At 45.9% G+C, this 26,502-nt stretch overlaps 1 protein-coding gene across 1 annotated transcript; it reads left to right on the top strand.

Moving 5' to 3' along the window:
* On the top strand, positions 1-26,253 carry LOC115466113 (zinc finger protein 271-like). Its single transcript, XM_030197154.1, has 7 exons — positions 1-181; positions 8,889-9,015; positions 10,620-10,733; positions 12,493-12,615; positions 14,783-14,911; positions 23,051-23,158; positions 23,851-26,253. Exons 1-7 carry the CDS (start codon positions 158-160, stop codon positions 25,923-25,925), a joined length of 2,700 nt encoding a protein of 899 aa, XP_030053014.1. The 5' UTR covers positions 1-157; the 3' UTR covers positions 25,926-26,253.
* Positions 26,254-26,502: the final 249 nt, after the last annotated feature.

Here is a 26,502-nt window from a genome sequence, read left to right as displayed (position 1 = left end):
CAAATCCTTGCGAGCCCCCAGCCCCAGATCTGCAGGGGGGAGAGGAAGGGACTTGAGCCCAGCCTCCTCCCCTCCTATCTGCATTAGCTTCTAATGAGGAACAGAGATCGCTCCAGCCTGCATCGATCCCCGCAGCGGCTGCAGAATTCAGTGGGAAATGTCTGCCCTGGTTTCCGATCAGGTAAGAAATTGTCACCCCTGGACGGTGCATCAGTTTTTGGGTGTGCAGAGCTGGGGGGGAAAGGAGTGTGGCCTCCCCCCCCCTGAGGGGGTGGGAAGTGACAGGGCAGCCTCCTGCCCTTCTTGCATCTAGGCCATCTGTCCACCAGCATCAGCTGCAGCGTTTTGTTTTCATCCCCAGCATCCAAAATGGAGCGGGACCAGTTGATCAGCCGAGGTGGCAAATAATCCTTGAATTTTGTCCTGATGCATTTATAATCCGTCATTCCAGAACCAGAGTCTTGCTCGAGCCGGATCACAGATGATGATGATAAATAATAATAAAAATATAGCTGTAGCTGAGTTCTAAATGCAAAGCCACATCATAGAACAAAATCTATACAACAGTTCAGTTATAAAATAAAACTCCCGGGTATCCTGCACACATTCTGTATTATGCAACTAAGAACTCACCAAGTGCTTGGACTTTTATTATTAGAATTGAATGAACTAAGAAGCCACATAGGCATCTCACAAAACAGGACTGGAAACCCATGTTAAAATATGTGAGAAATCCTATAAAGGACAGGTCATCAGATTGTGGCCTGTGCCCCTTGCCCTCCCATCTGTCAGGTCTCCAGCTGGACGCCACCCTAAGCAATCCCCCTTTTTTGATAGCCAAGCTTTACATTTCCAGAGCAAGGGGGGGGGGGCGGGGGAGAGTCCCCGAAAAAGCTTCTGACTAGTCGCCACTCTTGTAAACCAGCAATATAGAAAGTCTCTTAATACAGGTAAACAACCTGTACTTTTTTGGGGTGTGTTTTTGTTTTAAAATGAAAGAAAATGAACAAGAAAAACAAAGGGGCTCGTATACTAAGTGTCAGAAATCATTAAGGCGCGGTTACCACGCGGCAAAATGGCTGAAGCTGGCCCCACAGTAGATTTTTGGTTCTGCGTGCGCAATCCACACCCTAAAACATAGTATTTTGTAGCTGGGGGCGTGTTTTGGGAGGGTGGAAAGTGGGTGCGGCCATGCTAATAAGTTAGCGCGTGGGAATTGCCGCGTGCTGAGTGAGCGCAGGATTAGTGCGTGAGGTCTTACCGCCACCGAAATAGGTGGCAGTAAGCACTCGTGTGCTAATGTGAATATTAGCGCGTGACCATTTTTGGGGAAAAAAATGCAAAAATCGCCCAGTTACTGGCAGCACTAAAAATGGCCGTAGTGTGCGGGAAAGACGTGCGCTGAGACTAGTTAAGGCCACTTTTTAGCGCTGCTTACTAGAAGGGCTCCAAAATTTGCAGTGTTTTTTTCTTTCCCTTTTTATTTCGTGTTGTATATTTTGGTTTTGTATCCCATTTAGAGTTTGTTTTACAAAGCTGTGATAACAATTAGCGGAGCCCAAATGCGACAAAGCCCATTCAATTGTAAAAAGAGCCCTTAGTTTTCAACTGAAAATTCATCTTAATTTAGCAGCATAAAAGTTATGCTTTTTAAATTTAGGCTGCCGTTCATTTGTCTAAATTTATGAACCTGGGGCGCTTTTACTAAGGTGCGTAGACGCCTACGAACATCCAACGCGCGTCAAATTGGCACTACCGCCCGGCAGGTAATTCCAACTTTGACATGTGCCCAAAACACGGGGTAGAAAATACTTTCCACCGTGTGGTGCTTACCCGGTGGTAATCGTCAGTTTACACGCGCTGGCTGCGTACCGCCCGGTTAGTGCGTCTGACCTTACTGCTAAGTTAACGGGTGGTGGTAAGGTCTCAGCCTGAACCTGGACGGGCGCTGGTTTTAATTTTGCCGCACGTCCATTTTCTGGCGCACACACAAAAATGCCTTTTTCTCCAGGCGTGCTGAGCAAATGGACCTGTGCGCGTCCAAAACACACGCCTACAGCAACGCAGGCCCCCTCATCTGTGAGCCTTGTGCTGGAAATCGGTGTTAAGCTCCTGCTTTTTTTCCTACCCTAAATTCACTTCTGCTGTGACCCACTTTTCATGTTCCTAAATTTAGGAGTTTAGTGAGATTTTGGGTAAAGATTTATGCCCCCAGCACTCCTAAATTTTAAGTGAGTCCAATTTATGAGCATAAATCCTTAAAATATTGGGCCCTTATTTCAGACCTGATCATCCTATATAATAATTCTCACCTCCAACGTTCTGACTTGCCTGGGACCGTGGCTCATTCCGAGTTGGTCTGCTAGGCTCCGTAGATCAGGCTGACATCACCGTAGCCATTATGATGTCAACTTCAGAACCCGGGGGGGGGAAAAAACCATGCCTCACAGCTGATCCCAGAGGAGGGTCGCTGGATATGGGTGGCTGGAGGGGGGGCAGGGGAGAGAGGAGGGTCACTGGACATGGGTGGCTGGGGGGGGACAGGGGAGAGAGGAGGTTCGCTGGACATGGGTGGCTGCAGTGGGCGCAGGGGGAGAGGAGGGTCGCTGGACATGGGTGGCTGCAGGGGAGCCGAGGAAAACCTTGCTAGCGCCCGTTTCATTTGTGTCAGAAACGGGCCTTTTTTACTACTATGTAAATAAGAAATATACAGGAATATACTAGATTCCGCAAAATCCTCAAATCGTTCCTATTCAAACAAACCCTCACAAAGCACAACCATATCTCAAACAATTAATTATTACCTGAATTGGTTATTATTCTATTTACCATTAACTTTCTGTTTGCTTCATGTACAATTTCTCATTCATAATAGATTTTCTAAATGTTAAACATTCATAGTTATCTCAGTATGTTTATGATACTGTAAAATTGGATTCTTACAACAAATTACTTTCTTATGCATTATTCTTTGTTATGTATCCTGTACTGGTTATTGTAAGCCACATTGAACTCAAACTTGTTTGGGATAATATGGGATATAAATGTCAGAAATAAATAAATATAATGCTAAAGGCATGTAACTAACAGAAAAAAGAAATATAATACAAAGGCAAGACCTGACAGAACAATAATAGCTCAAACCAAAGCAATAACAGTGAAATAAACTTAAGAACTAAATTGATTGGGCCGCATCTTGCACATACAAATCTTCAAATATCAGATCTGTAAGAAAAATAAAAATAACACCAAATAGGAAATCAGCTTTAGCAGAAACAAATTGACCCCCCTTCCATAAGATCTTAGAATTTATGATCTAATTATGAATCATGTAGTCCTTTTCCCGAGCTTCCTGTTAGTATACGATTTTAAGACGGAAGACTGCACAAAAATCCAGGTCTTTTTTCGCTTGATGGCACAGCTAGTTTGGGGGAGTGCAGGTGGGACAGTTCCCCAAATGTTTTGGGTACTGGTTTTGAATTGGCCTCTCCCTTTCAACAACCAATACGTACATTCAAATTGTAAAGGGGTCCGCTTCCTCCACTCTGGGTTGGGCCAATGGACCGTTCAGGTCTTTATCTGCCGTCATTTACTATGTTACTGTTTGGGGTTCTACATGGAATGTTGCTACTAATTGGGATTCCGGAATCTTGTAACTCTTTAGGATTCCAGAATCTTCAGAACTTTTAGTACAAGAACAGTGCTGGGCAGACTTCTACAGTCTGTGCCCTGAGAAAGGCAAGGACAAATCAAACTCGGGTATAAAGTATCGCATACCATGTAAAATGAGTTTATCTTGTTGGGCAGACTGGATGGACCGTTCAGGTCTTTATCTGCCATCATTTAGTATGTTACTCTTTGGGGTTCTACATGGAATGTTGCTACTAATTGGGATTCCGGAATCTTCAGAACTTTTAATAAAAGAACAGTGCTGGGCAGAGAATGGCAAGGACAAATCAAACTCGGGTATAAAGTATCACATACCATGTAAAATGAGTTTATCTTGTTGGGCAGACTGGATGGACCACTCAGGTCTTTATCTGCCGTCATTACTCTTTGGGGTTCTACATGGAATGTTGCTACTAATTGGGATTCCGGAATCTTGTAACTCTTTAGGATTCCAGACTTCTACGGTCTGTGCCCTGAGAATGGCAAGGTCAAATCGAACTTGGGTATGCATATAAAATATCGCATACCTTGTAAAATAAGTTTATCTTGATGGATATGGACCGTAAAGGTCTTTATCTGCCATCAGTTACTATGTTACTCTTCCTTTTTATTATTTATTTATTAATGTCATTAAATACAAAGATACCATCTTTGATAAGATACAACCATAGGATATAATTACAAAAGAAAATCTTTCCAAATAATAATAATAACCTTAGTTGCTTTATAGTCCACAAAATCAATTGGGGATTAAAGATAGTTTAAAGAAAACCCATGGAAGTTGGGATTTAAGCAATCATAAACCTTAGGATTGGCAGGAGGTTACCCCTTAGTTACTCTTCCATTAAAAAAGGGCACGTTCCCTAAACAACTAACAAGATCATTCTCAGCCCCATCCCAGAAGACCAGAAGGGGGTGACCTAGGAGATGTTACCAATTACAGACCAGTAGCCTCGATACCCCTACACATTACGGTCCTAGAAAGCATATTTGCCTCGCAACGTGCTAAATATTTAGAGTAGTTCAATCTGGTGCATCAAAATCAGGCTTTAGGAAAAGCTACAGTACAGAGACACTGTTGAGCAAACTAAGAACATTTATGAGTACGATTATGCGGTTTGATCTCTCCAGCTCATTTGACTTACTGAATCATCAAGTACTGTTAGAAATACTAGACTCCTTTAGACTAGGAGGACCTCAAGTGTTAAGAGGATTCCTTCGTCATAGATCTTACAGTGTGAAGACAAATGGCCTTATGACAGATGAATGGAAGGTCCAAGAAAACACATAGGCAGGTGATTCGCAAGATCCAGCACAGAATAGAAAAAAGATGTGAATCGCCAATGGCAATGTTGAGAAAAATAATTTATGTACAGGAGATTCTTTTTGTCAGGGCTATTCACATATTCACATGCACCCCTTGTCCATGCCTGTCCTGTTTCGCTGAATGTAATCCCAGGGCTGTTCTCCTCTCTACCGACTCACTCCGCTATCACCAGACACAGTCCCTTATGGCTGTCCTCCTTCCATGGCCGCACCCCAGTCTTGAGCAGGTTACGTCCTGTCTTGAACCCTGCTCACGGGCTGGACTCCCCAATCTGCCCGAAGGTCTGACGCCTTCACCAGTTATTGTGGGTGGGGCAATAACTGCTCCTCATTTCTAGCCCAGTCTTAAGGTGTTTCAGGATCCCCCTTCTCCTTCGGGTCACTTGGCAGAAGCTTGAAGGCAACCAAAGACCCCCTTCTAAAGAGTAAAAACTTCTCTTTCTCTCCTTGTAACTCCTCCCCCCTTGTGACTCTTCTCTACCATGGAACTATCTCTCTGCATTTTATTTCCAAATTACTCTCTTTGGGCTGGGCTTCCTCCCACCCAGGGACCTCCCAGTTATTCCCCACAGTGACTCACTCGTCTATTAATCCCCAACCTAACGGGGGATTACATAAATTCTAGAGGAAGACGGCTGTCGTCCTACTGCTTTTAGCTGTGATGTCCCTGTGTTGTGGAACTGTCCAGCCATAACTTTGAAATCAGAGGAACCATCAACAGATTAGCGCTAATTGCCAGGTGCTGTTCAATAAAGACGTTCCTAACTATTCAAAAAGGGAATGACGACATTATAAAAGATAGCATGGTCTTGGGACCTCTTATAGCACACAGCTAGTTCAAGTTCGAGACCCTACAGTGAGTTTAAATCATTTGTCAATCCATCATACTACTATTACAACCTACTACCAAAATGTACATAAGTATTGCCATACTGGGACAGACTGAAGGTCCATCAAGCCCAGCATCCTGTTTCCAACAGCAGCCAATCCAGGTCACAAATACCTGGCAAGATCCCAAAACAGTACAATACATTTTCTGCTACTTATTCTAAAAATAAGCAGTGGATTTTCTCTAAGTCCATCTTAATAATAGTTTATGGACTTTTCCTTTAGGAAGTCAGCCAAACCTTTTTTAAACCCTGCTAAGCTAACTTCTTTTACCACATTCTCTAGCAACGAATTCCAGAGTTTAATCATACGTTGAGTTAAGAAACACAATGGCTCATTCTGCAGCGTGACTGGAGCGCTAAAACATAATGTCACCGGGGGATTAGAACATAAGAGTAGCCATACTGGGCCAGACCAATGGTACATCTAGCCCAGTATCCTGCCAACAGGTCACAAGTGCCTGGCAGAAACCCAATTAGCAGCAATACTCCATGCTACCAATCCCAGGGCAAGCAGTTCCTTCCCCATCTCTGTCTCAAAAGCAGACTATGGACTTTTCCTCCATCAACTTGCCCAAACCTTTTTTAAATGCAGATACGCAAAGTGCTGTTACTACATCCTCCAGCAAAGGATTCCAGAGCTTAACTATTCGTTGAGTGAAAAAATAGTTTTAAAAGTATTTCCATGTAACTTCCTCAAGTGTCCCTTAGTCTTTGTACTTTTGGAACAAGTAAACAATCGATTTACTTCTACTCATTCTACACCACTCAGGATTTTGTAGACCTCAATCATATCTCCCATCATCCATCTCTTTTCCAAGCTGAAAAGCCCTAACCTCTTTAGCCTTTCCTCATACGAGAGCTCTTCTTTGAACCTTTTCTAATTCTGCTATATCTTTTTTGAGATACGGCGACCAGAACGGAACGCAATATTCCAGGTGCGGATGCACCATAGAGCGATACAAAGGCATTTTAGTGTTTTTAATCTTTGGCCGCCGCCGCCGCCACACACTGAGCAGAAGATTTCAGCGTATTATCTACAATGCCACCTAGATCTTTTTCTTGAGTGCTGACCCCCAAGGTGGACCCTAGCATCAGGTAACTACGATTCGGATTATTCTTTCCAATGAGCATCACCTTGCATTTGTCCAAATTAAATTTCATCTGCCATTTGGACGCCCATTCTTCCAATTTCCTAAGGTCTTCCTGCAATATTTCACAGTCCGCACGTGTTTTAACCTAGAATGGTTTTGTATCATCTGCAAATTTGATCACCTTACTCGTCGTTCCAATTTCCATATCATTTATAAATATGTTAAATAGTACCGGTCCCAGTACAGATCCCTTTGGCACTCCACTGTTCACCCTTCTCCATTGAGAGAAATGACCATTTAACCCTACCCTCTATTTTCTTTCCAATAACTAATTCCTAATCCACACCAAAACCATGCCTCCTATCCTCTGACTCTTTAATTTTCTCAGGAGTCTCTCATGAGGAACTTTTTATCAAAAGCTTTCTGAAAATCTAGATACACTACATCAACTGGCTCACCTTTAAAGGAAAATAGTCATTTAAATACTGAATTATTAGTTAGATATTTAGCACTGGGATATTTTAATAGTGAAAGCCTATCCGAAAGAGCTTTATTTCTCTTGAGTAAGACTAATAAGTTCGAGCAACCCCATTTATAATAAGAAAGGTTGTATTACATATTTAAAAATAATATGCAACTTAACAGGAAGCCAGTGAATATTTATCAGTAACGGTAAGGCAGATTCAAATCTAGATGTTCTAAATATAAGCCAAGCCACTGTATTCTGCTATGTCTGTAGTTTCTTGATCGTAAATAGCACTTGGAGAAAAATCAAGATTTAAGTGATTTCCAGAAGTAATTTGTTTCAGTCCAAATAGTAATAGGGAAGGCATTCCATTTAGAGACCACGGCCAGTGTAAATCTCTTGGCAGTGGAAAAAGGAGACTAACTTATTCACATGGGTAAGTCTAGTGGTGGTTCTGCAAGGCTGAACACAAATCAGAGTTGAAAGGAATGGAAAATAAAAGCGAGGATGTAATAATGCCTTTGTATCGCTCCATGGTGCGACTGCACCTTGAATACTGTGTGCAATTCTGGTTGCCGCATCTCAGAAATGATATAGTGGGATTAGAAAAGGTACAGAGAAGGGCGACGAAAATGATAAAGGGGATGGGACGACTTCCCTATGAGGAAAAGCTGAAGCGGTTAGGGCTCTTCAGCTTGGACAAAAGATGGCTGAGGGCAGATATGATAGATGTCTGTAAAATAATGAGTGGAATGGAACGGGTAGATGTGAATCACTTGTTTACTGTTTCCAATAATACTAGGATTAGGGGACATGCAAATTTAAAATGAATCTGAGAAAATATTTCTTCACTCCGCGTGTAATTAACCTCTGGAATTTGTTGCCAGAGAATATGGTAAAAGCAGTTAGCTTTGCAGGGTTTAAAAAAAAGATTTGGATAGTTAATTAAAAGAAAAATCCATAAGCCATTATTAAAATAGACTTGGGAAAATCCACTGCTTATTTCTGAGATAAGCAGCATAAAATGTATTGTACTGTTTTTGGATCTTGCCAATTACTTGTGACCTAGATTGGGCATTGTTGGAAACAGAGTACTAGGCTTGATGGACCTTCAGTCTGTCCCAGTATGGCAACACTTATGACAGAATCCATTCAAGATCTTAAAAACAAAACATAAGGCTTTAAAATGGATTCTGGCCTGAACAGACAACCGATGAATGGTTTGCAGCAAGGATGTAACATGCTAAATTTATTTTGGGATCAAATTAATTGGGCCACAGTGTTTTGAAGTAATTGAAGTCTTGTCAAAGATTTTGTGGTTAGACCCAAGTTGAGAGAATTGCAATAACTGGCAAGTTAAATTTCTTCCAGTCGGGGACACTGAAGAGGAACATTGAGGACAATCCCTGGTAACCCTAGCTGAGGGCAACCTGTTTTCTGTTGCAGGTACCGGTCACGTTCAATGACGTCGCTGCTTATTTCTGGGAAGTGGAGTGGGATGTTCTGGGAGAATGGCAGAAGGAGCTGTACAAGAACGTCATCAAGGAAATTCACAGCCTCCTGATGTCACGGGGTAAATACGCCTTTTCTGTCGCCTGCCATCCTTTGCCGGAACGGCAGTACCTTTTGCTAGGCTGGGATAATCCCAAATTCCTGATATATCCTGTCCAAAGAGGATCCTGCTTTACTACTACTAGTTGACATTTCTAAAGCGCTAAAGCTCCAGAACCCAGTGAGAGACTCAGTGGCGTTCCTAGGGTGGGTGACACCCAGGGCGGATCGCCGATGCCCCCCCCCCCCGGGTGCAGCACGACCCCCCCCCCCCCTGGCGAAAGGACACCTCCCTCCGGCGAAAGGACACCCCCCGGGTGCATTTTTACCTGCTGGGGGGGTGCAGCACCCACAGAGCTCTGTCTCGCAAGATGTGAGATAGCAGAGGATAGGCAGGCATAACCCGCTCACAATGAACAGCAAATAACAAGGAATCCTGTCGTTTCCTAAATCCTCCCCTCCCCTCTTATTTCAGTGCTTTCTCTCCGTTAACTTAGGTGCCAGGTGAGCGTTACGGATAACTGAAAAGCGAAAATTGTGAACCGGTTCCCTGTTAATGCTGTAGCAGACTGCTCGCTTCGCTCTTTCCCTGCTCCCTCTGCCCCGGAACAGGAAGTAACCTGTTCCGAGCTGGAGGGAGCAGAGAACGAGCGGAGCCGACAGGCGCGTGGCACCCCCCAGCGGCGTGCACCCGTGGCGGACCGGCCCCCCCCCTTGGTACGCCACTGGAGAGACTTGGCAGACTTGCTGTAAACAGTGAAATAACTTATGTTAAACTGGAGACCAGCTGGAAATTGCGTCTCTCTCTTCTCTGCAGCTGGGGTACAGGATGGAGAATTTACCTCTCTGATCCCTAGCTGAGATCCACAGGGTGTGATGTGTTAACTGTGCAGTATACAGCATGTAACCCCTCTAAGTCATAACCAGATGTCACACGACAAATATCCCTTTTTTTCTCCTCTCACTGGTCTCTAGTTATATTAATATCCCAGGACTTGGGTTTTCCTTCTGGGATTCTCCTAATAAAAAGCTGAGACTCCAGAGCTCCGGAAGCAGGAGCGTAGCCAGATAACAGATATTGGGTGGGCCTAGACACCAAGTGTTCTCCACCCCCCCCCACCCCCCAACAACAACAAAAAAATCTCAGCTGGCCGGAAAATGCTTCTTTCCACCTTAGCAGTCTGCAGCAGGCATGCGCTGAAAAATGAGCGTGCTCAGGTGCTGGTGTCGTGGAGAGTAGCGTTTTCGTTACCATCAGGGGGAAGTTCTCAGCTGGTTGAGCTTGCTACTGTTGGGTGGGCCTGAGCCCTAAATGGGTGGGCCCCGGCCCCCCCTGTCCGGAAGGGCACAACATGCTTCCAGAAAAGATTGACACCTTCTATGCCTGCACCTAGGAAGGTCATGATAGAAAATAATGTATCTTAAATACTCCAAAGTTTAATCTTAGTCACGTGTCAGACTGCAGCTGTCTCTTCTATCAGGCAAATATACACACCCAAAGAAAACACACAAACACCCACTCAGAGGTACACATTTCCACTGCTCCATCAGAATAGGAAAGAGATGAATTCCCCGGGGGTTGTTCAAGTGCCGTTTAAATGTAATTTTCCTATTTTGTATTGACAGGTTATTCCATTGTTAATCCTGATGTTATATTCAAGATTAAAAAGGAAGATGAGAAATATTTCACTCAACACTGTGAATGGGAGAGAAAAGAAAAAACAAATGACCCTTCCATGGGTAAGGAGATGTTTTGGGTTTAAGTGCTTTTTGCATTGTCAGATCACAGGAGATGGGCCATTATTATCAAACAATTGGAGAGTTAAACTCCATCTCCTGATGTTTGGATACGTGAAGGGGGTCGTCTGCTTTGATACGTTGCCTTTCTGTGATACAACCAAAGCAGTTTACATTTATTACATGCTGGTACTTTTCTCTGTCCTTAGTGGGCTCACAATTTAAGTTTTTGTACCTGGGGCAATGGAGGGTTAAGTAACTTGCCCAGGGTCACAAGGAGTCACAGTGAAAATTTAACCCAGTTCCCCAGGCTTTCAGCCCACTGCAGTAAACACTGGACCAGGGGCTGACTGACAGTATTGTGGGCCCCCCCCCCCAGGCAGTAAAGGTCATTGGGCCCCCGCCCGCGCTGCCACAGTCCCTGCCCCGCCACCCCCTCCCTCACACTTCAGCCCCCCGAGCCTCAGTGGGCCCTTCCTGGTCCTACTTTGAAGGACCCTTGTGGGTCTAGTGGCTTCTTTAGGTGCTATTCTGCCCGTCGTTATCGTGTATTCAAAATAGGTGACGAGACTTCCCGCGGTAGTCTCGTGGGTCTGGCAAGGGAGTCTCGGTAGCCATTTTTAAAACACGGCGGTGTGGAGAACATACAGAAATAGCCAGTGAAGCTTGAGGAATGATGTAGAGTTTGACAGCTAATATTTAATGTTGTATGTTTGCTGCAAAAACCCAAGGAAAACGTATAGTGTATTGAAAGGGGGGGGTGAGTTTCTGTGCATGAAAGAAAGAGCGGGATTGGACATGATTGTTGTATATGATCATCTTAGTGGGCTAATTAATTTGATGAGATAGCAAAAGCCAGACGGATGCCTGGGAGCATAAGGAGAGGAACGGCCAGCAGGAGAAAGTTGGTGATAAGTGTCTCTGTATAAGTCTTCAGTGAGATGTAATTTAGAGAACCGTGTACAGTTCAGAAAGATAGTAACAGGACGGAGTCAGTCCAGAGGGCCGTGGCCTTTGTCATAAAGCTTATGGGGACAGACTTAAAGACCTGAACGTGTATGTCTGGAGGAAAACTGGGATAAGAGAGATACGAAAGACATTTAAATACCTCAGCAGTATGACTGTACAGGAGGCAGGCATCCGGGAGCAAGAGGTCATAGGATGAAGGCGAAAGAGAGTAGGCTCAGGCAGGGCCGTGAGGGGGGGGGGAGGGGGGAGCAAAATTCTCTCTCTTTCTCTCCTGCTCCTGACAGGCCCCAGTGATTGTGTCCTGATAGGAGCAGGAGAGAGAAAACTCTGGAGCCGGGCCTCCCTCCAGCTTCTTTTCGCTGCCCTCTATCGCCGTGCCGAGCGCAACAAGAAAAAAAAGCAGGGGCAGGGCAGCACTGGAGTCTTCCACTGGCAAGGTTGGCAACGGCGATCCTGGGGGGCGGCAGCGGCCCTGCCCCGTCTCTCTGCGGGCCTGGACTCAGGAATAATCAAAACAGATATTTCTTTACACAAAGGGTGGTGGATGTGTTGGAGACAAAACTAATATCTGAATTCAAGAAAGCAGGGGACAGGTACAGAGGATCCCAGAGGGAGAGGAAGGGATCGTAGAGCAGAGGATGTGAAGCCATGCGTGAATTTTGACTGCATATACAGGGTGGGCAATTTTCAAAAAAGCCTTTTTACCCTGTGTAAATAGTTTTGAAAACAGCTTTGCTGACATTAACAGAGCTTTGATGAATCCTTCTAAACGTGCTTATTTTTCTCATCGCAGGCCTTCCGATTGTAACATCTGTGTTCTCCATGAGCATCAAACAAGAGGAAGAAGACCTCGCCATCATGGATCTCCAACAGTCAGAGACAACGCAAGAGACTCACCCTACTGTCACAAGCACGTGTAAAAATTCCTCCTGCACGTCCTTATGTCCTGTTAGATTATAGACTCTCTGGGATGGGCACCGTCAGTGAAGCCGATGGAAGAAAGACAGAAAGAGAATGAAAATGTAGATTAGGAGTAAGATGAACCCTAGATTTTTGTAGCAACAAAAGAGGGAAATGGAGAAATATAGGGAAAATCTAGGAGTATAAGTTGAAGTACATAAGTATTGCCATACTGGGACAGACCGAAGGTCCATCAAGCCCAGCATCCTGTTTCCAACAGTGGCCAATCCAGGTCACAAGTACCTGGAAGAAACCCAAATAGTAGCAACATTCCAGAACCCCAAAGAGTATCAACATTCCATGTAGAACCCCAAAGAGTAGCAAGATTCTAGAATTCTAAAGAATAACAAGATTCCATGCAGAATTTCAAAGTGTAGCAACATTCCATGTGGAACCCCAAAGAGTAGCAAGATTCCATTTAGAATCCCAAGTACTTAAGTGCTGCCATATTGGGACAGACTGAAGGTCCATCAAGCCCAGCATCCTGTTTCCAACAGTGGCCAATCCAGGTCACAAGTACCTGGCAAGATCCCAGAACAGTGCAATACATTTTATGCTGCTTATCCTAGAAACATTTCTGGCGATTTTAGTAGTCATGGTGAAGCACCAGAGGAGGGTCCTCGGGCAGAGATTTTATCCCGTTTGTTTGATCTTGTGGTTCATCTTTTGGGTAATTTGCTGTTCCATAGAGGGATGTCTCCTGCACCGAGTGGCAAATACAACTCTCAGCTGTACTGCCCTAGTCCCCTTACTGGGCAGACTAGATGGACCAGTCTGGTTTTCATCTGCCGTCATGTACTCTTATTACTGTATCTTGGAGTGTAATTGTAAAACGGGAGGAGAATAAAAATCGCACGTGCAATGCCTTTGACGGGGGAGGTGAGCATGAGAGAGGTCCCTACTTAAACCAGTAACAGCTTCCCTTGTGTCTTTTACACTCCCTGAAGCCTGTCCCTACCACTCCTCTTGCTTAAGCCATTGTTAAATTATCCATGTGACTTAGAAGCTTGTAGGTATGTTGTACCTATGGGGGTTTGCATGGAAACCTGCAGCGGGACCTTGGCATGGGGAGTCTTAGGGGCGCTTTTTCTAAGCCGCGCAGGTGCCTACGCATTTGAATTTTGAACTACCGCCCAGTTACCTTGTGGCACGGGCGGTAATTAAATTTTTTTTATGTGCGTCCACTATGCGCGCAGGAAAATAATATTTTATTTTCCGGCGTGCGGTAATCGGCATTGTACGCGCATTGATGATTACTGCCCGGTTAACACCTAAGACCTTCCCGCTAAGTGAATGTGTGGCAGTAAGGTCTCAGACCCAAAACGGATGTGCGCCAATTTTCATTTGGCCGCACGTCCATTTTCAGCCCCCCCCCCCCCCCAAAAAAGACGTTTTCTACAGGCGCGCTGAAAAATGAATCTGCGCACGTCCAAAACATGCGCCTACACTAGCGCAGGCCATTTTTCAGCACAACTTAGTAAAAGGACCATTTAGTTTGTACACTGCAAGATATGACTGGTCAAGGAGGCAAAATTTTAAAATGCTAGCCTATCGTGAGGTTCCATGAGCCCAGTCTTTGGGGGTTCTACATGGAATGTTACTACTCGTTGGGTTTCTGCCAGGTACTTGTGACCTGGATTGGCCACTGTTGGAAACAGGATGCTGGGCTTGATGGACCTTTGGTCTGTCCCAGTATGGCAATACTTATATACTTGGGATTCTGAATGGAATTTTGCTACTCTTTGAGGTTCTACATGGAATCTTATTATTCTTTAGGATTCCAGAATCTTGCTATTCTTTGGGGTTCTACATGGAATGTTGCTACTCTTTGGGTTTCTGCCAGGTATTTGTTACCTGGATTGGCCACTGTTGGAAACAGGATGCTGGGCTTGATGGACCGTCGATCTGTCTCAGTATGGCAATACTAATGTAGTTATGTACTCATATAGACGAGGGAGACGGTATTCCGATACTCATCCCCTATGGTGCACACCTGGTTCCGAGAGAAACCCTTTTGAACATGGACCTAATTTAAGTAAAATTCAGAGCTCACTCGCATTGATAAATCCAGGCTTTGAGGTTAACTTCTCTAAACAAGTTGTAACTATCTTTTCTCGTAACAGATTCCTCCGATGTCGTACCAGACATTTTAATCCGCTTTAAGGAAGAGGGTTTTAGAATTGAGCCCTCAGGATGTGAGGAAAGAGGAAACCTGCCCTTTGCGAGTCCTTATGAGGATTGGTGTGAAACAGGTGATGTAGCTTGGATTAAAAGCTGGTGGTGGTCTGATCTAGAGGTCAGAGGAGCAGTGTAGGCAACTAGACACTTCCAAAGATGACGATGGAGTCAGGCAATGCCGTGTATAAAATTTATTCAAAAGATCAATAGTCGACTCGACACGGTACCGTGTTTCGGGAAACATATAAATAAACCATACATTAAAAAGAATACATAATGGGATTTTAGTGCAAAATATGTGTTGTATCATCAGCATGGAATACTGAACGTAAAAAAACGGTATTGAATGAAAAAAATATATATAACCACATACAAGATAAAGTTTGTTCATTATTTTGGCTTTCCGTATTCACAAACTAGGGGGCTCTTTTACGAAGGTGCGTAGGCGCCTACGACTGTCCCAACACGTGCCAAATTGGAACTAGCGCCCGGCTACCGCATGCAATTCCATTTTTCAATGCATGCCCAAAACATGCAGTAAAATATAATTTTCTACTTTCTGCCATGTGGCGTTTGCCCCGGCAGTAATCGTAAGTTTTTGCGCGCTGCCAGGTTAGCGTGTGAGGCCTTACCGCTAAGTCAGTGGGTGGTGGTAAGGTCTTGGGCCGAAAATGGACGCGCGCTGGTTTTTATTTTGCCACATGTCCATTTTCTGGCCCCTTAAAAAAGGCTTTTTTCCAGGACGCGCTCATACAGCCGCAAGCCACTTTTTGCCGCGGCTTAGTAAAAGGGCCCCATATTTTGCAGTATTTATTTATTTGCTGCATTTGTATCCCACATTTTCCCACCTCTTTGCAGGCTCAATGTGGCCGCAATGGCATAATTCCATTTTGTATTTTTTTTTTCAATAGATTGATTTTTTTACATCTTTTTAATGTTTGATACTTGCTTTTTTTTAATGTTTTGAATGAATGGCTGTTTATATGCTTGGATATTTATTGTTTTCTTAGACTCCTGAGGGCTGGCACTGGTGCCATGTCGAGTCACCTATTGATCTTTTGAATACATTTCATACAGGACATTGCCCGACTCCATCGTCGTCTTTGGAAGTGTCTAGTTGCCTACATTCCTCCTTTGACCTCTATATACGTTCGTAGTGTTCCTGTTCCTCCACCTCGGTGGTTGATCTCTCCTTGATGAGTTGATCTGAACATTTCTTACAGGAAAGACACCTGTTCTTGGAATGAGGGTGTTATAATTCAGGCCCCTGATTTCTAATCTTTGTTCTGTGAATACATTTCTTTTCTTCTATTCCCGTTCCCTATCATCAAGCCGATCAATCCATAGACTGGTGGGTTGTGTCCATCTACCAGCAGGTGGAGATAGAGAGCAATCTTTTGCCTCCCTATATGTGGTCATGTGCTGCCGGAAATTCCCCAGTATGTTCTCTATCTCAGCAGGTGTGTGGTCACACAGCAGCAGCACTGGCTAGGTCTCCAAGCCTAATTGTTTAGGTTTTGTTGAGTACCTGGGGTTGAGGGCTCTTCGTGAGCAAGTGCAAACCTGGTGGTGCCAGGTCCCTCCTTTTCTCCCCCCTCCCACTGGCTCCGTTAAACAAAAACAAAAAAAAAATGTTTTTTAAACGTTCAAAAAGGACGTCCATTTGCAGCTGCTCACTGGAACAAGTTGTCGCTGCTCGGAGCAAGAAGCAGGTAATTTTTACCTTTAACTAGCGGGCAGGGGGTTCCCCGAACGGTCTCCATGTGGCTATGGCCGCGGTGGCAAGGGCGCGAAAAGACGCTCCCCGGAACGCGTTCGCGCGCTTAGCGGGGAAGCGGGGGGATCGAAGGTAGAGTCGCCCTTTTTGGGCGCCCTTTTGGAACCGGGAGAGTTCACCGGTTTTTCCTCCGGCGCGGCGGCCCATCCCCCGCTGGCCGCCCTCCTGGTCATGACCGGCCACGTGGCTCGGTCGGCTTCTTCTTGGGCCGCCCTTGAGATGGGAGATGTTAACAGCTTGGTCGCCCTTGAATCGGGCGACAGTAAGAAGTCGGCGAAATTAAAACGCCCTTCTTCCCGCATGGCTACTTCTCGGAGTTTCACGCCGGACACCATTTTGGACACGCAACACGACTCTCCCCCGCTACTGGGAGCGCAGATGGAGGGCGCCTCTAGGGCCGCGGCACAGGCTGCAGAAATGCACAGACTGGGGGGTTTCTCCCCTGAGCTCATTTTGCTGCTGTATCAAGCCTTTCTTATGCAGAACACTGCTCCTGCCCACCCCTCTGATCGGGGTGATGAGGCCTCTATGCTTAAGCGCCCTCGGGTGGATCTTCCACCCTCTGGGGACTCGGTCTCCTATGATGTGGATGACGGCAGCGTGTCTGAGTTCTCCCAGAGATCCTTAGCGGAATCGATGGAAGAGACTGATCTTCGCTCGGATGGAGCGGATGACCCCTCTGCAGCGCGGCTTTTTCGCTCAGAGGATTTGCCCAACCTGCTTGTGCAGGCCATGAGCATTTTGAAGATTGCCTCTCCGGAGGAAGGTTCTCTCTCAGCCTCTACTGGCTCCGCCATTATGCTGGGAACGAAGCGGCCGCCTAGAACCTTCCACGTTCATGAAGCCATGCAGACCTTAATTTCAGCGCAATGGGATGCCCCTGAGGCGAGCCTGAAAGTAGCCAGGGCTATGTCCCGTCTGTACCCCTTTCCTGAGGGGGAACGGGAAGCCTTTGTCTGGCCCACGGTAGATTCCTTAATCACTGCCGTGACTAAGAAAATGGCGCTGCCGGTGGAAGGTGGCACTGCCCTGAAGGACGCCCAAGACAGGAGAATGGAGGCAGCCTTAAAGTCGTCCTTTGAGGTGGCCGCTCTGAGTTTGCAAGCCTCGGTTTGCGGCTCCTACGTGGCTAGGGCGTGCCTGACTGTTTTGCAGCGGGCTTCCCCCTCGGACCCTTCCTGGAGGGCGGAATGGCCGACCCTGGAGTCGGGTTTGGCCTACTTGGCAGACTTGCTGTATGATGTTTTGAGAGCCTCGGCCAAGGGCATGGCTCAGACAGTCTCTGCGCGGCGGTGGCTCTGGCTTAAGCACTGGTCTGCTGACCATGCCTCTAAATCTCGCCTAGCCAAGTTGCCTTTTAAAGGCAAGCTGCTCTTTGGGGACGAGCTGGACAAGATCGTGATGGAGCTCGGCACGTCCAAGAGCAAGAGATTGCCGGAGGTCAGGGCTGGGGCCGGCAGTGCCCGTCCTGGTCCCTCTAAGGGCCGATTCCAGGAAGCCCGTCGGTATCGCCCGGGCAAGTCGGCCTCCTCTGCCTCCGCTTCCTTCAAACGGAACTTCTCCCCCAAGCAGCATTCCTTTTGTAGGGACCGCCGTCCCGGAGGTTCGTCTTCCGGCCCGCCCCCAGGGTCGCATACCCAATGACGGGGACCTGGTCCATGGCCCAGTGCAGATAGGAGGAAGGTTGTCCTCGTTTCTGGGCGAGTGGACCAGGGTAACTTCAGACGCTTGGGTTCTGGAAGTCATCAGAGACGGCTACAAGCTAGAGTTCTGCCGACCCCTAAGAGACGGGTTTGTAAACTCTCCTTGCAAGTCTCAGGTCAAAGCAGCTGCCGTGCAGCAGACTTTGAGCAACCTGATCCGCCTGGGCGCGGTGGACCCGGTGCCAGTAGATCAGCTTGGCAAGGGGCGCTACTCCATTTACTTTGTGGTGCCAAAGAAAGAAGGATCTGCTCGGCCTATTCTCGACCTCAAAGGAGTCAATCAGGCCTTGAAAGTTCGGCACTTCCGGATGGAGACCCTCCGCTCCGTAATAGCTGCGGTGAAAAAGGGATAATTCCTGGCCTCCCTGGACATCAAGGAAGCTTACCTACATATTCCCATCTGGCCGCCTCATCAGCGCTTTCTGCACTTTGCAGTGCTGGGCCGACACTTCCAGTTCAGAGCCCTCCTGTTCGGGTTGGCTACGGCTCCGCGGACCTTCTCCAAAGTAATGGTGGTCATTACGGCCTACCTCCGCAAGGAGGGAGTGCAAGTCCATCCCTATCTGGACGACTGGCTGATCCGAGCCCCTTCCTATGCGGAGTGCGGGAGAGCTACAGACAGGGTCATTGCTGTTCTGAGCTCCCTGGGATGGATCATCAACTGGGAGAAAAGCCAGCTGCGCCCGACTCAGGCTCTGGAGTATCTGGGAGTTCGATTCGACACCCAAGTGGGCAGAGTGTTCCTGCCGGACAACCGGAGCGTCAAGCTTCAGACCCAGATGGGCCAGTTCCTAGCCTCCTCTACTCTTCGGGCTTGGGACTATGTGCAGCTGCTGGGCTCCATGACGGCCACGATGGAGGTAGTGCCCTGGGCCACTGCAGCACTCTCTTCTGCGGCGGTGGACTCCAGTCTCGGAGGATTACGCCGTACGCCTTCCTTTGGATCCAGCGGTGCGAAAGGCGCTGAGCTGGTGCCTGAGGCCAGGCAACCTGTCCGCAGGAATGCCTCTTACGACCCCGGAGTGGGTTGTTGTCACGACGGACGCCTGCTTGACGGGCTGGGGAGCCCACTGCCTGGGACGGACAGCGCAGGGGCTCTGGTCTCCTGCAGAGACAAAATGGTCCATCAACCTCCTGGAGCTCCGAGCCATTCGGTTGGCGCTTCTTGAGTTTCTCCCGGTACTGGTGCTGAGGCCTGTACGGGTCCTGTCGGACAATGCCATGGCTGTGGCCTATGTCAATCGCCAGGGAGGTACCAGGAGCGCCCCTCTAGCCAAGAAGGCCATGAAGCTATGCCTGTGGGCGGAAGCGAATCTGGAACAGCTGTTGGCGGCCCACATTGCGGGAGTCATGAATGTCAAGGCGGACTTTCTCAGTCGCCATACCTTGGATCCCGGAGAGTGGCAACTGTCTGCTCGGGCGTTCTTGGACATCACGAAACGCTGGGGCCGGCCGAGCCTGGATCTGATGGCGTCCTCGGCCAATTGCCAAGTGCTGCACTTTTTCAGCAGAGGACGGGACCCTCGATCTCTGGGAGTCGATGCTCTTCTCCAGCAGTGGCCGGCACAGGAGCTTCTCTATGTGTTCCCGCCCTGGCCCATGATGGGCAGGGTGGCAATGCATCCGGGCCAGGTGATCCTGGTGGGTCCGGATTGGCCCAGACGTCCCTGGTATGCGGACTTAGTCAGACTCTCGGTGGACGGCCCTCTGCGGCTGCCAGCAGAGCGGGGCCTGTTGCATCAGGGTCCCGTGGTGATGGATGATCCCTCCCCCTTTGGTCTTATGGCCTGGCTATTGAGTGGAAACGGCTAAGGAAGAAGGGCTTCTCAGACAAGGTCATCGCCACTATGCTGAGAGCGAGGAAGCGCTCTACTTCCACCACTTACGCCAGGGTTTGGCGTACCTTTGCGTTGTGGTGCGAGGCAGGGTCTGTATCGCCCTTCACTGCTCCAATATCTTCAGTGTTGGCGTTCCTGCAAGAGGGGCTGGAGAAAGGCCTGTCGCGTAGTTCGCTGAAAGTCCAGGTGGCGGCTCTAGCTTGCTTCAGGGGTCGTCTGAAGGGGGCTTCCCTGGCTTCCCAGCCGGATGTGGTACGCTTTATCAAAGGAGTTAATCACCTGCGCCCCCCTCTACACTCGATAGTACCTACGTGGAATCTCAATCTGGTACTACGGACCTTGCAGAAGCCGCCCTTGCCAAGGGCATCGCTGAAGGACCTGACGTTGAAAGCAGTCTTCCTGGTGGCTATCACATCAGCCAGAAGAGTTTCCGAGCTCCAGGCGCTCTCGTGTAGAGAACCGTTCCTGCGATTCACTGAGGCAGGAGTATTGATTCGCCCAGTGCCTTCCTTCCTGCCCAAGGTTGTTTCTCGATTCCATGTAAATCAGCAGCTTTACCTACCCTCCTTTCGTAGGGAGGATTACCCAGAGGAGTACCCTGCGCTCAAATACCTGGATGTTAGACGGGTCATCATCAGATACTTGGAAGTGACCAATGATTTCTGGAAGTCGGATCATCTGTTCGTGCTGTTCGCAGGCCCTCGTAAGGGTCTGCAGGCATTTAAGCCTACAGTGGCACGTTGGGTCAAGCCAGGAGACGATCGCGGCAGCTTATGTGGCGGCGGGGAAGATTCCGCCTATTCAGCTGAAGGCGCACTCTACTAGAGCACAAGCAGCCTCGATGGCGGAGTCCAGATCTGTCTCCTTGGAAGAGATTTGCAGAGCGGCTACTTGGTCGTCGGCTCATACCTTCTCACGACATTACCGCTTGGATGTGGCTGCTCGGGCCGAGGCCCAGTTTGGGGCTTCAGTGTTGCGTTCAGGGATTTCCATGTCCCGCCCTGGGTGAGTACTGCTTTGGTACATCCCACCAGTCTATGGATTGATCGGCTTGATGATAGGGAAGGTAAAATTATGTATCATACCTGATAATTTTCTTTCCCTTAATCATAGCCGATCAATCCATAGCCCCTTCCAGATATCTGTATTGTTTGTGTTCTGGTTATATTTCAGGTTCAAGTTCAGTCTTCATTTCCTGTTCACGAGGACTTCGTGTTCAAGTTCTTCCAATTGAAGTCTCTTCGAGTTGAGACGATTTTGTGTTACAGTGAGCTGCTGCTTCCTCTCCCCCCGTTTCGGCGGTGGCTGGATTGATAACTAAATTATGCCGGCGCTCCCTCCCGCTTCGTGCGGCTGTAGGGTAGCTTTGTATCCCTCCCGCATCGGCGGTGTTAGGGTAAGCCAGCTCCTCCCGCGGTTGCGGTAGCAGGATAAGCCAGTTCCCCCCGCGTCGGCGGGTGTGGTTTCCCGCCCACCGCCCCGGCGGTGGTGAGCTGGGCAGAGTGTCCCTTTGTGGGTGTAATTCTCTAAGTGCTGAGTCCTGCGGATGGAGCATTGATATCGACATACTGGGGAATTTCCGGCAGCACATGACCACATATAGGGAGGCAAAAGATTGCTCTCTATCTCCACCTGCTGGTAGATGGACACAACCCACCAGTCTATGGATTGATCGGCTATGATTAAGGGAAAGAAAATTATCAGGTATGATACATAATTTTACCTTATTTTTGCTTTTCTGCTGTTATTTTCAGCTCTCCTTTCTTCTCCCTTTCTCTTATTCTCTCCCTTCGTTCTATTCTTGCCAGGCTGTTATCCTTTTTCAGAATTTCCTTTCTTTCTTACCTCTGTTTTCTCTCGTGTCTCTTTGCCTTCCTGTTTCTTTTTAATGAAATCCCTTTTCTTTCTACACTTTCTGTTCTGTGTCATTTCTAACCTCTCACTGCTGTTCCAGCCCTTTCTCTGTCCCTGCAGTGCATGTGTTTTGTTTTGTATGAGTCATGAAAGGGAGAGAGGCAGGATGGTCATTGTTGATTTAAATCTTGAATTGATAATGAACATGACTGTTGGGCAGACTGGATGGACCATTCAGGGCTTTATCTGCCACGTGAGAATCGTTAGCGTGGCTTTGTAAAAGAAGCCCTTAAAGTTTCAGAAATCACTGAATTCCCATCATTTCACTCGTAGCTAAGTTAGAAATGAGTTTGAGAACTGTTACAGAAGATAAGGCTTTAATATAGTAACCAAAATATGTGTTTTCTTTAAGACAAAGGATTCATTGCTGGTCTCCTGAAATTTTAGGGTTCTTTTACTAAGCTGTGGTAAAAACTGGCTGTAGTGCATTTTGAAGCAGGTCTTTCCTGCGCGCTAAGGCCATTTTTACTTCGGCCATTAAAAAATAAAGTAATAATTTGTATTTAGTGCATGGCCATTAATAAAACAGTTTTTCCATTAGCATGAGCCCATTAAAAAAAAAATTAGCGTGGTAAGGGCTTCCACGTTATCCCTGCGCTAACCCGTTAACTCGTGGTAATGTAGATGAGTTAACGGGTTAGTGCAGGGATGCTCACTCTCCACACTCTCAAATAAATATAAACAATTATTTTGCGTGTGCTTAGCACGCAATTGCAAAAAATTAACAGTGCTTTTAGCGCATCTCTCGTTAGTTTTTTTTTTAAGTGTGTAACGCAGCTTAGTAACAAGGCGTCTTAATTGCTGCAAGTTTTGCAGCACGCGAAGCGCCCGCAAAGGAAATTCGTGAAGCAAGAACATGATACTGGAAATAATTAAGAGACTGGACGTAACATCGTCAGTTTTGGCCAAAAACTGTTACTTTTTCTTAATATCCAAGACGGGGCAAAAAAAAATGAAGGTATTTTCCCATTTTTCAAATAGACGGTCTGAGTTACAACCACGATCCCCCAGTAAAGATCCTGAAAATTGAAGAGCCGTTCGTCTGGGACCAGCTGGAGGAAGGAGAGGAGGATACCGAAGCCAAGAGCGGTGAGCGTTAAATGCCTTTCTAATGAGATCATCACTGTGCGTTGTGGAGTGTTTCTAACTTTACATGTAGAGGGGTGAATTGTAGAAATGTTAAGGGCTCACGCCTTACATAAGTATTGCCATACTGTGAAGTGGAACGGGTAGACGTGAATCACTTGTTTACTCTTTTCAAAAATACTAGGACTAGGGGACACGCGATGTAGCTACAAAGTAGTAAATTTAAAACGAATCAGAGAAAATATTTCTTCTTCACTCAATGTGTAATTAAAACTCTGGAATTCATGGCCAGAGAATGTTGTAAAAGCAGTTAGCTCAGCGGGGTTCAAAAAAGGGTTGGATAGCTTCCTAAAAGAAAAGGCCACAAGCCTTTATTAATGTGACCTTGGGGGAAAATCCACTGCTTACGTCTAGGATAAGCACCATTAAATGTATTCTACTGTTTTGGGATCTTGCCAGGTACTTGTGACCTGGATTGGCCACTGTTGGAAACAGGATACTGAGCTTGATGGTCTGTCCCAGTATGGCAAACGCATATGTTCTTATGTTCCCTGTACCTGTCTGCAAACACTTCCTGTTATGTGTCATGCAAAGTCCTACCCTTTAACTAATTCTACAGGGTTATTTCCCTATTCTGTGTATCTCCTCCTCTGTAGCTGTAAATTAATGGTAATACTCTCATTTTTATCCAACAGATGATGGATTTGGGAATAATAGTGAGAAACATATAATGTGGGATGGACAACTGATGGAGGAATGGAACCAGGGAGATCCCTCCAGAGTCAGCCCAAATCCTGCAACAGAGTGTGAAGGAGGTATCAGGAGTTTAACATCGGCCAGCGTGGAAGAGAGTGTCCAATTAGGAGAAAGACCAGACACATGCACGGAACAAGACAGAAATTCCAACCACTGCCTAAATCCTGTACAGCCTGAGAGGCTTGGAGAAGGAGAGAGACCATTTCGAAGTGCTGATACTTGGGGAAACGTCAGCACAAATTCACAATCTCTTGATCACCAACAGACGATGCAGTGTGGGAACAGGATAACTGAAAAATCAAGTCACATGTCTATCCAAAAAAATCCTACGAGTGACAATAATTGTGCAAGTACTGAAGGTGAGAAAGAAATTCCTAAGAAAATAACTCTTTTGCCACATAAAAATCTTCTTATGCAAAAAAAGCCCTTAAAATGTACTCATTGTGAAAAGTCATTTACCTGCAAAGCAGACATGGAAAGTCATATCAGAATTCACTCAGGGGGAAGACAGTTTCAGTGTGCTGAATGTGGAAAGAAATTTACATGGCAATCAAACCTCATCGCGCATAAAAAAATTCACAGAGGAGACAGACCTTTTCAGTGTTCTGAATGTGAAAAATCTTTTGTATACAGATCTCAGCTTAAAATTCATCAGAAATTTCACAAAGGGGAGAAGCCATTTAAATGTTCACAGTGTGATAAAAGCTTCATTCATAAATCTTACCTAAGACAGCATGAAAGGATTCACACCGGTGAGAAACCATTTAAGTGTGCAGAATGTGACAAAAGCTTTATTCATAAATCCTATCTGAGACAGCATGAAAGGATACACACGGGGGATAAACCATTTAAATGTTCTCAGTGTGATAAATGTTTTAATCAGAAAGGTAACTTGAGACAGCATGAAAGGATCCATACAGGGGAAAAACCATTTAAATGTTCTCAGTGTGATAAATGTTTTAGTCAGATGTGCAACATGAGACAGCATGAAAGGATTCACCGAACTGAATTGGAAAAACGTGTAAGAGTTCACACAGTAGGAAAACAGTTTCAGTGTACCGAGTGTGAGAAAAAGTTTACGTGGAAGTCAAACCTCATAGCACATAAAAAAATTCACAGAGGAGACAGACCTTTTAAGTGTACTGAATGTGAAAAATGTTTTATTTATAGGTCACAGCTTAAAATACATCTAAAATTTCATAAAGGAGAAAAACCATTTAAGTGTTCACAATGTGATAAAAGCTTTATTCATAAATCCTATTTGAGACAGCATGAGAGAATTCACATGGGTGAAAAACCATTTAAATGTTCAGAATGTGATAAAAGCTTTATTCATAAATCTTATTTGAAACAGCATGAAAGAATCCACAGGGGCGAAAAACCGTTTAAATGTTCAGAATGTGATAAAAGCTTTATTCATAAATCTTATTTGAGACAGCATGAAAGAATCCACATGGGGGAGAAACCGTTTAAATGTTCACAATGTGATAAGAGCTTCATTCATAAATCGTATCTGAGACAGCATGAAAGAATGCACATGGGAGAGAAACCGTTCAGTTGTTCGGTATGTGATAAAAGCTTCATTCATAAATCTTACTTGAGACAGCATGAAAGAATTCACCTGGGAGAAAAACCGTTCAAATGTTCTGAGTGTGACAAGAGCTTCATCCATAAGTCATACCTGAGACAGCATGAAAGAATTCACTTGGGAGAAAAACCATTTAAATGTTCAGAATGTGATAAAAGCTTCATTCATAAATCCTATTTAAGACAACATGAAAGGATTCATACTGGAGATAAACCATTTAAATGTTCAGAATGTGATAAGTGTTTTAATCAGAAAGGCAACCTGAGGCAGCATGAAAGGATTCATACGGGAGAGAAGCCATTCAAATGTTCTGAATGTGAAAAATGTTTCAGTCAGATGTGTAACCTGAGACAACATGAAAGGATCCACAGAGTTGAGCTGGAAAGTCATGGAAGTATTCACTCAGAGGAAATTCAGTTTCAGTGAACTGGATACTACAAAATTGGGATGTAGTCCCAACTGTACTAAGTGCCACTGGCTTGATTAAAAAAAGAACTTCCAAGCACACATGGTACGTTGCCTGTAAATATTACACTCCATAAACTCTAAAAGGAGACTCCCTTTTGGCACTATGTAAGTATTAAAAAGAGCATTATAAGTCATTTTGAGAGATTTTGGTCATTCCCAGCATACTCTGGCTTAAAAGTGGTATTCATTCATGTCATGGTATGCACATGGAAACACTACTCGGTGAGAAACCATTTCAATGTTCTGAATACGATAAGTTTCTGTGAGATGGGCCATTTGAGATGGCATGACACTGGATAAAAGAATGTGAAAACTCCTCCTTGCTCACCAGATAATCTGTAAGAACTAGTGTATGCCAAGAGAGTACACTCCAAATGCTGAAGGCAGTATGGGTCTTATTGAAATAGATTATACATAGAGAGCTACTATGCTTGGCCTCTGCATATACGTGCAAGTAAAGGAAAAAACAAACTCAAGAACTAACTACAGTAAAGTATCAAACAGCCATGTAATTGTGATAAATAATGACTTAAAA

This window comes from Microcaecilia unicolor, chromosome 3 (genome assembly GCF_901765095.1).
Source record: "Microcaecilia unicolor chromosome 3, aMicUni1.1, whole genome shotgun sequence".
NCBI classification, from domain to species: domain Eukaryota; kingdom Metazoa; phylum Chordata; class Amphibia; order Gymnophiona; family Siphonopidae; genus Microcaecilia; species Microcaecilia unicolor.
The sequence above is the reverse complement of the archived record's forward strand: the minus strand, read 5'-3'. Positions and strand labels throughout refer to the sequence as shown.

What these genes read in the sequence shown, in the direction of transcription:
- LOC115466113 (XM_030197154.1), top strand. Translation starts at nt 158, where the DNA reads ATGTCTGCCCTGGTTTCCGATCAG. An exon ending in CTGCCCTGGTTTCCGATCAG is followed by an intron (nt 182 to 8,888) that starts GTAAGAAATTGT and finishes TTTCTGTTGCAG; the next exon opens with GTACCGGTCACGTTCAATGA. An exon ending in CCCTACTGTCACAAGCACGT is followed by an intron (nt 12,616 to 14,782) that starts GTAAAAATTCCT and finishes TTCTCGTAACAG; the next exon opens with ATTCCTCCGATGTCGTACCA.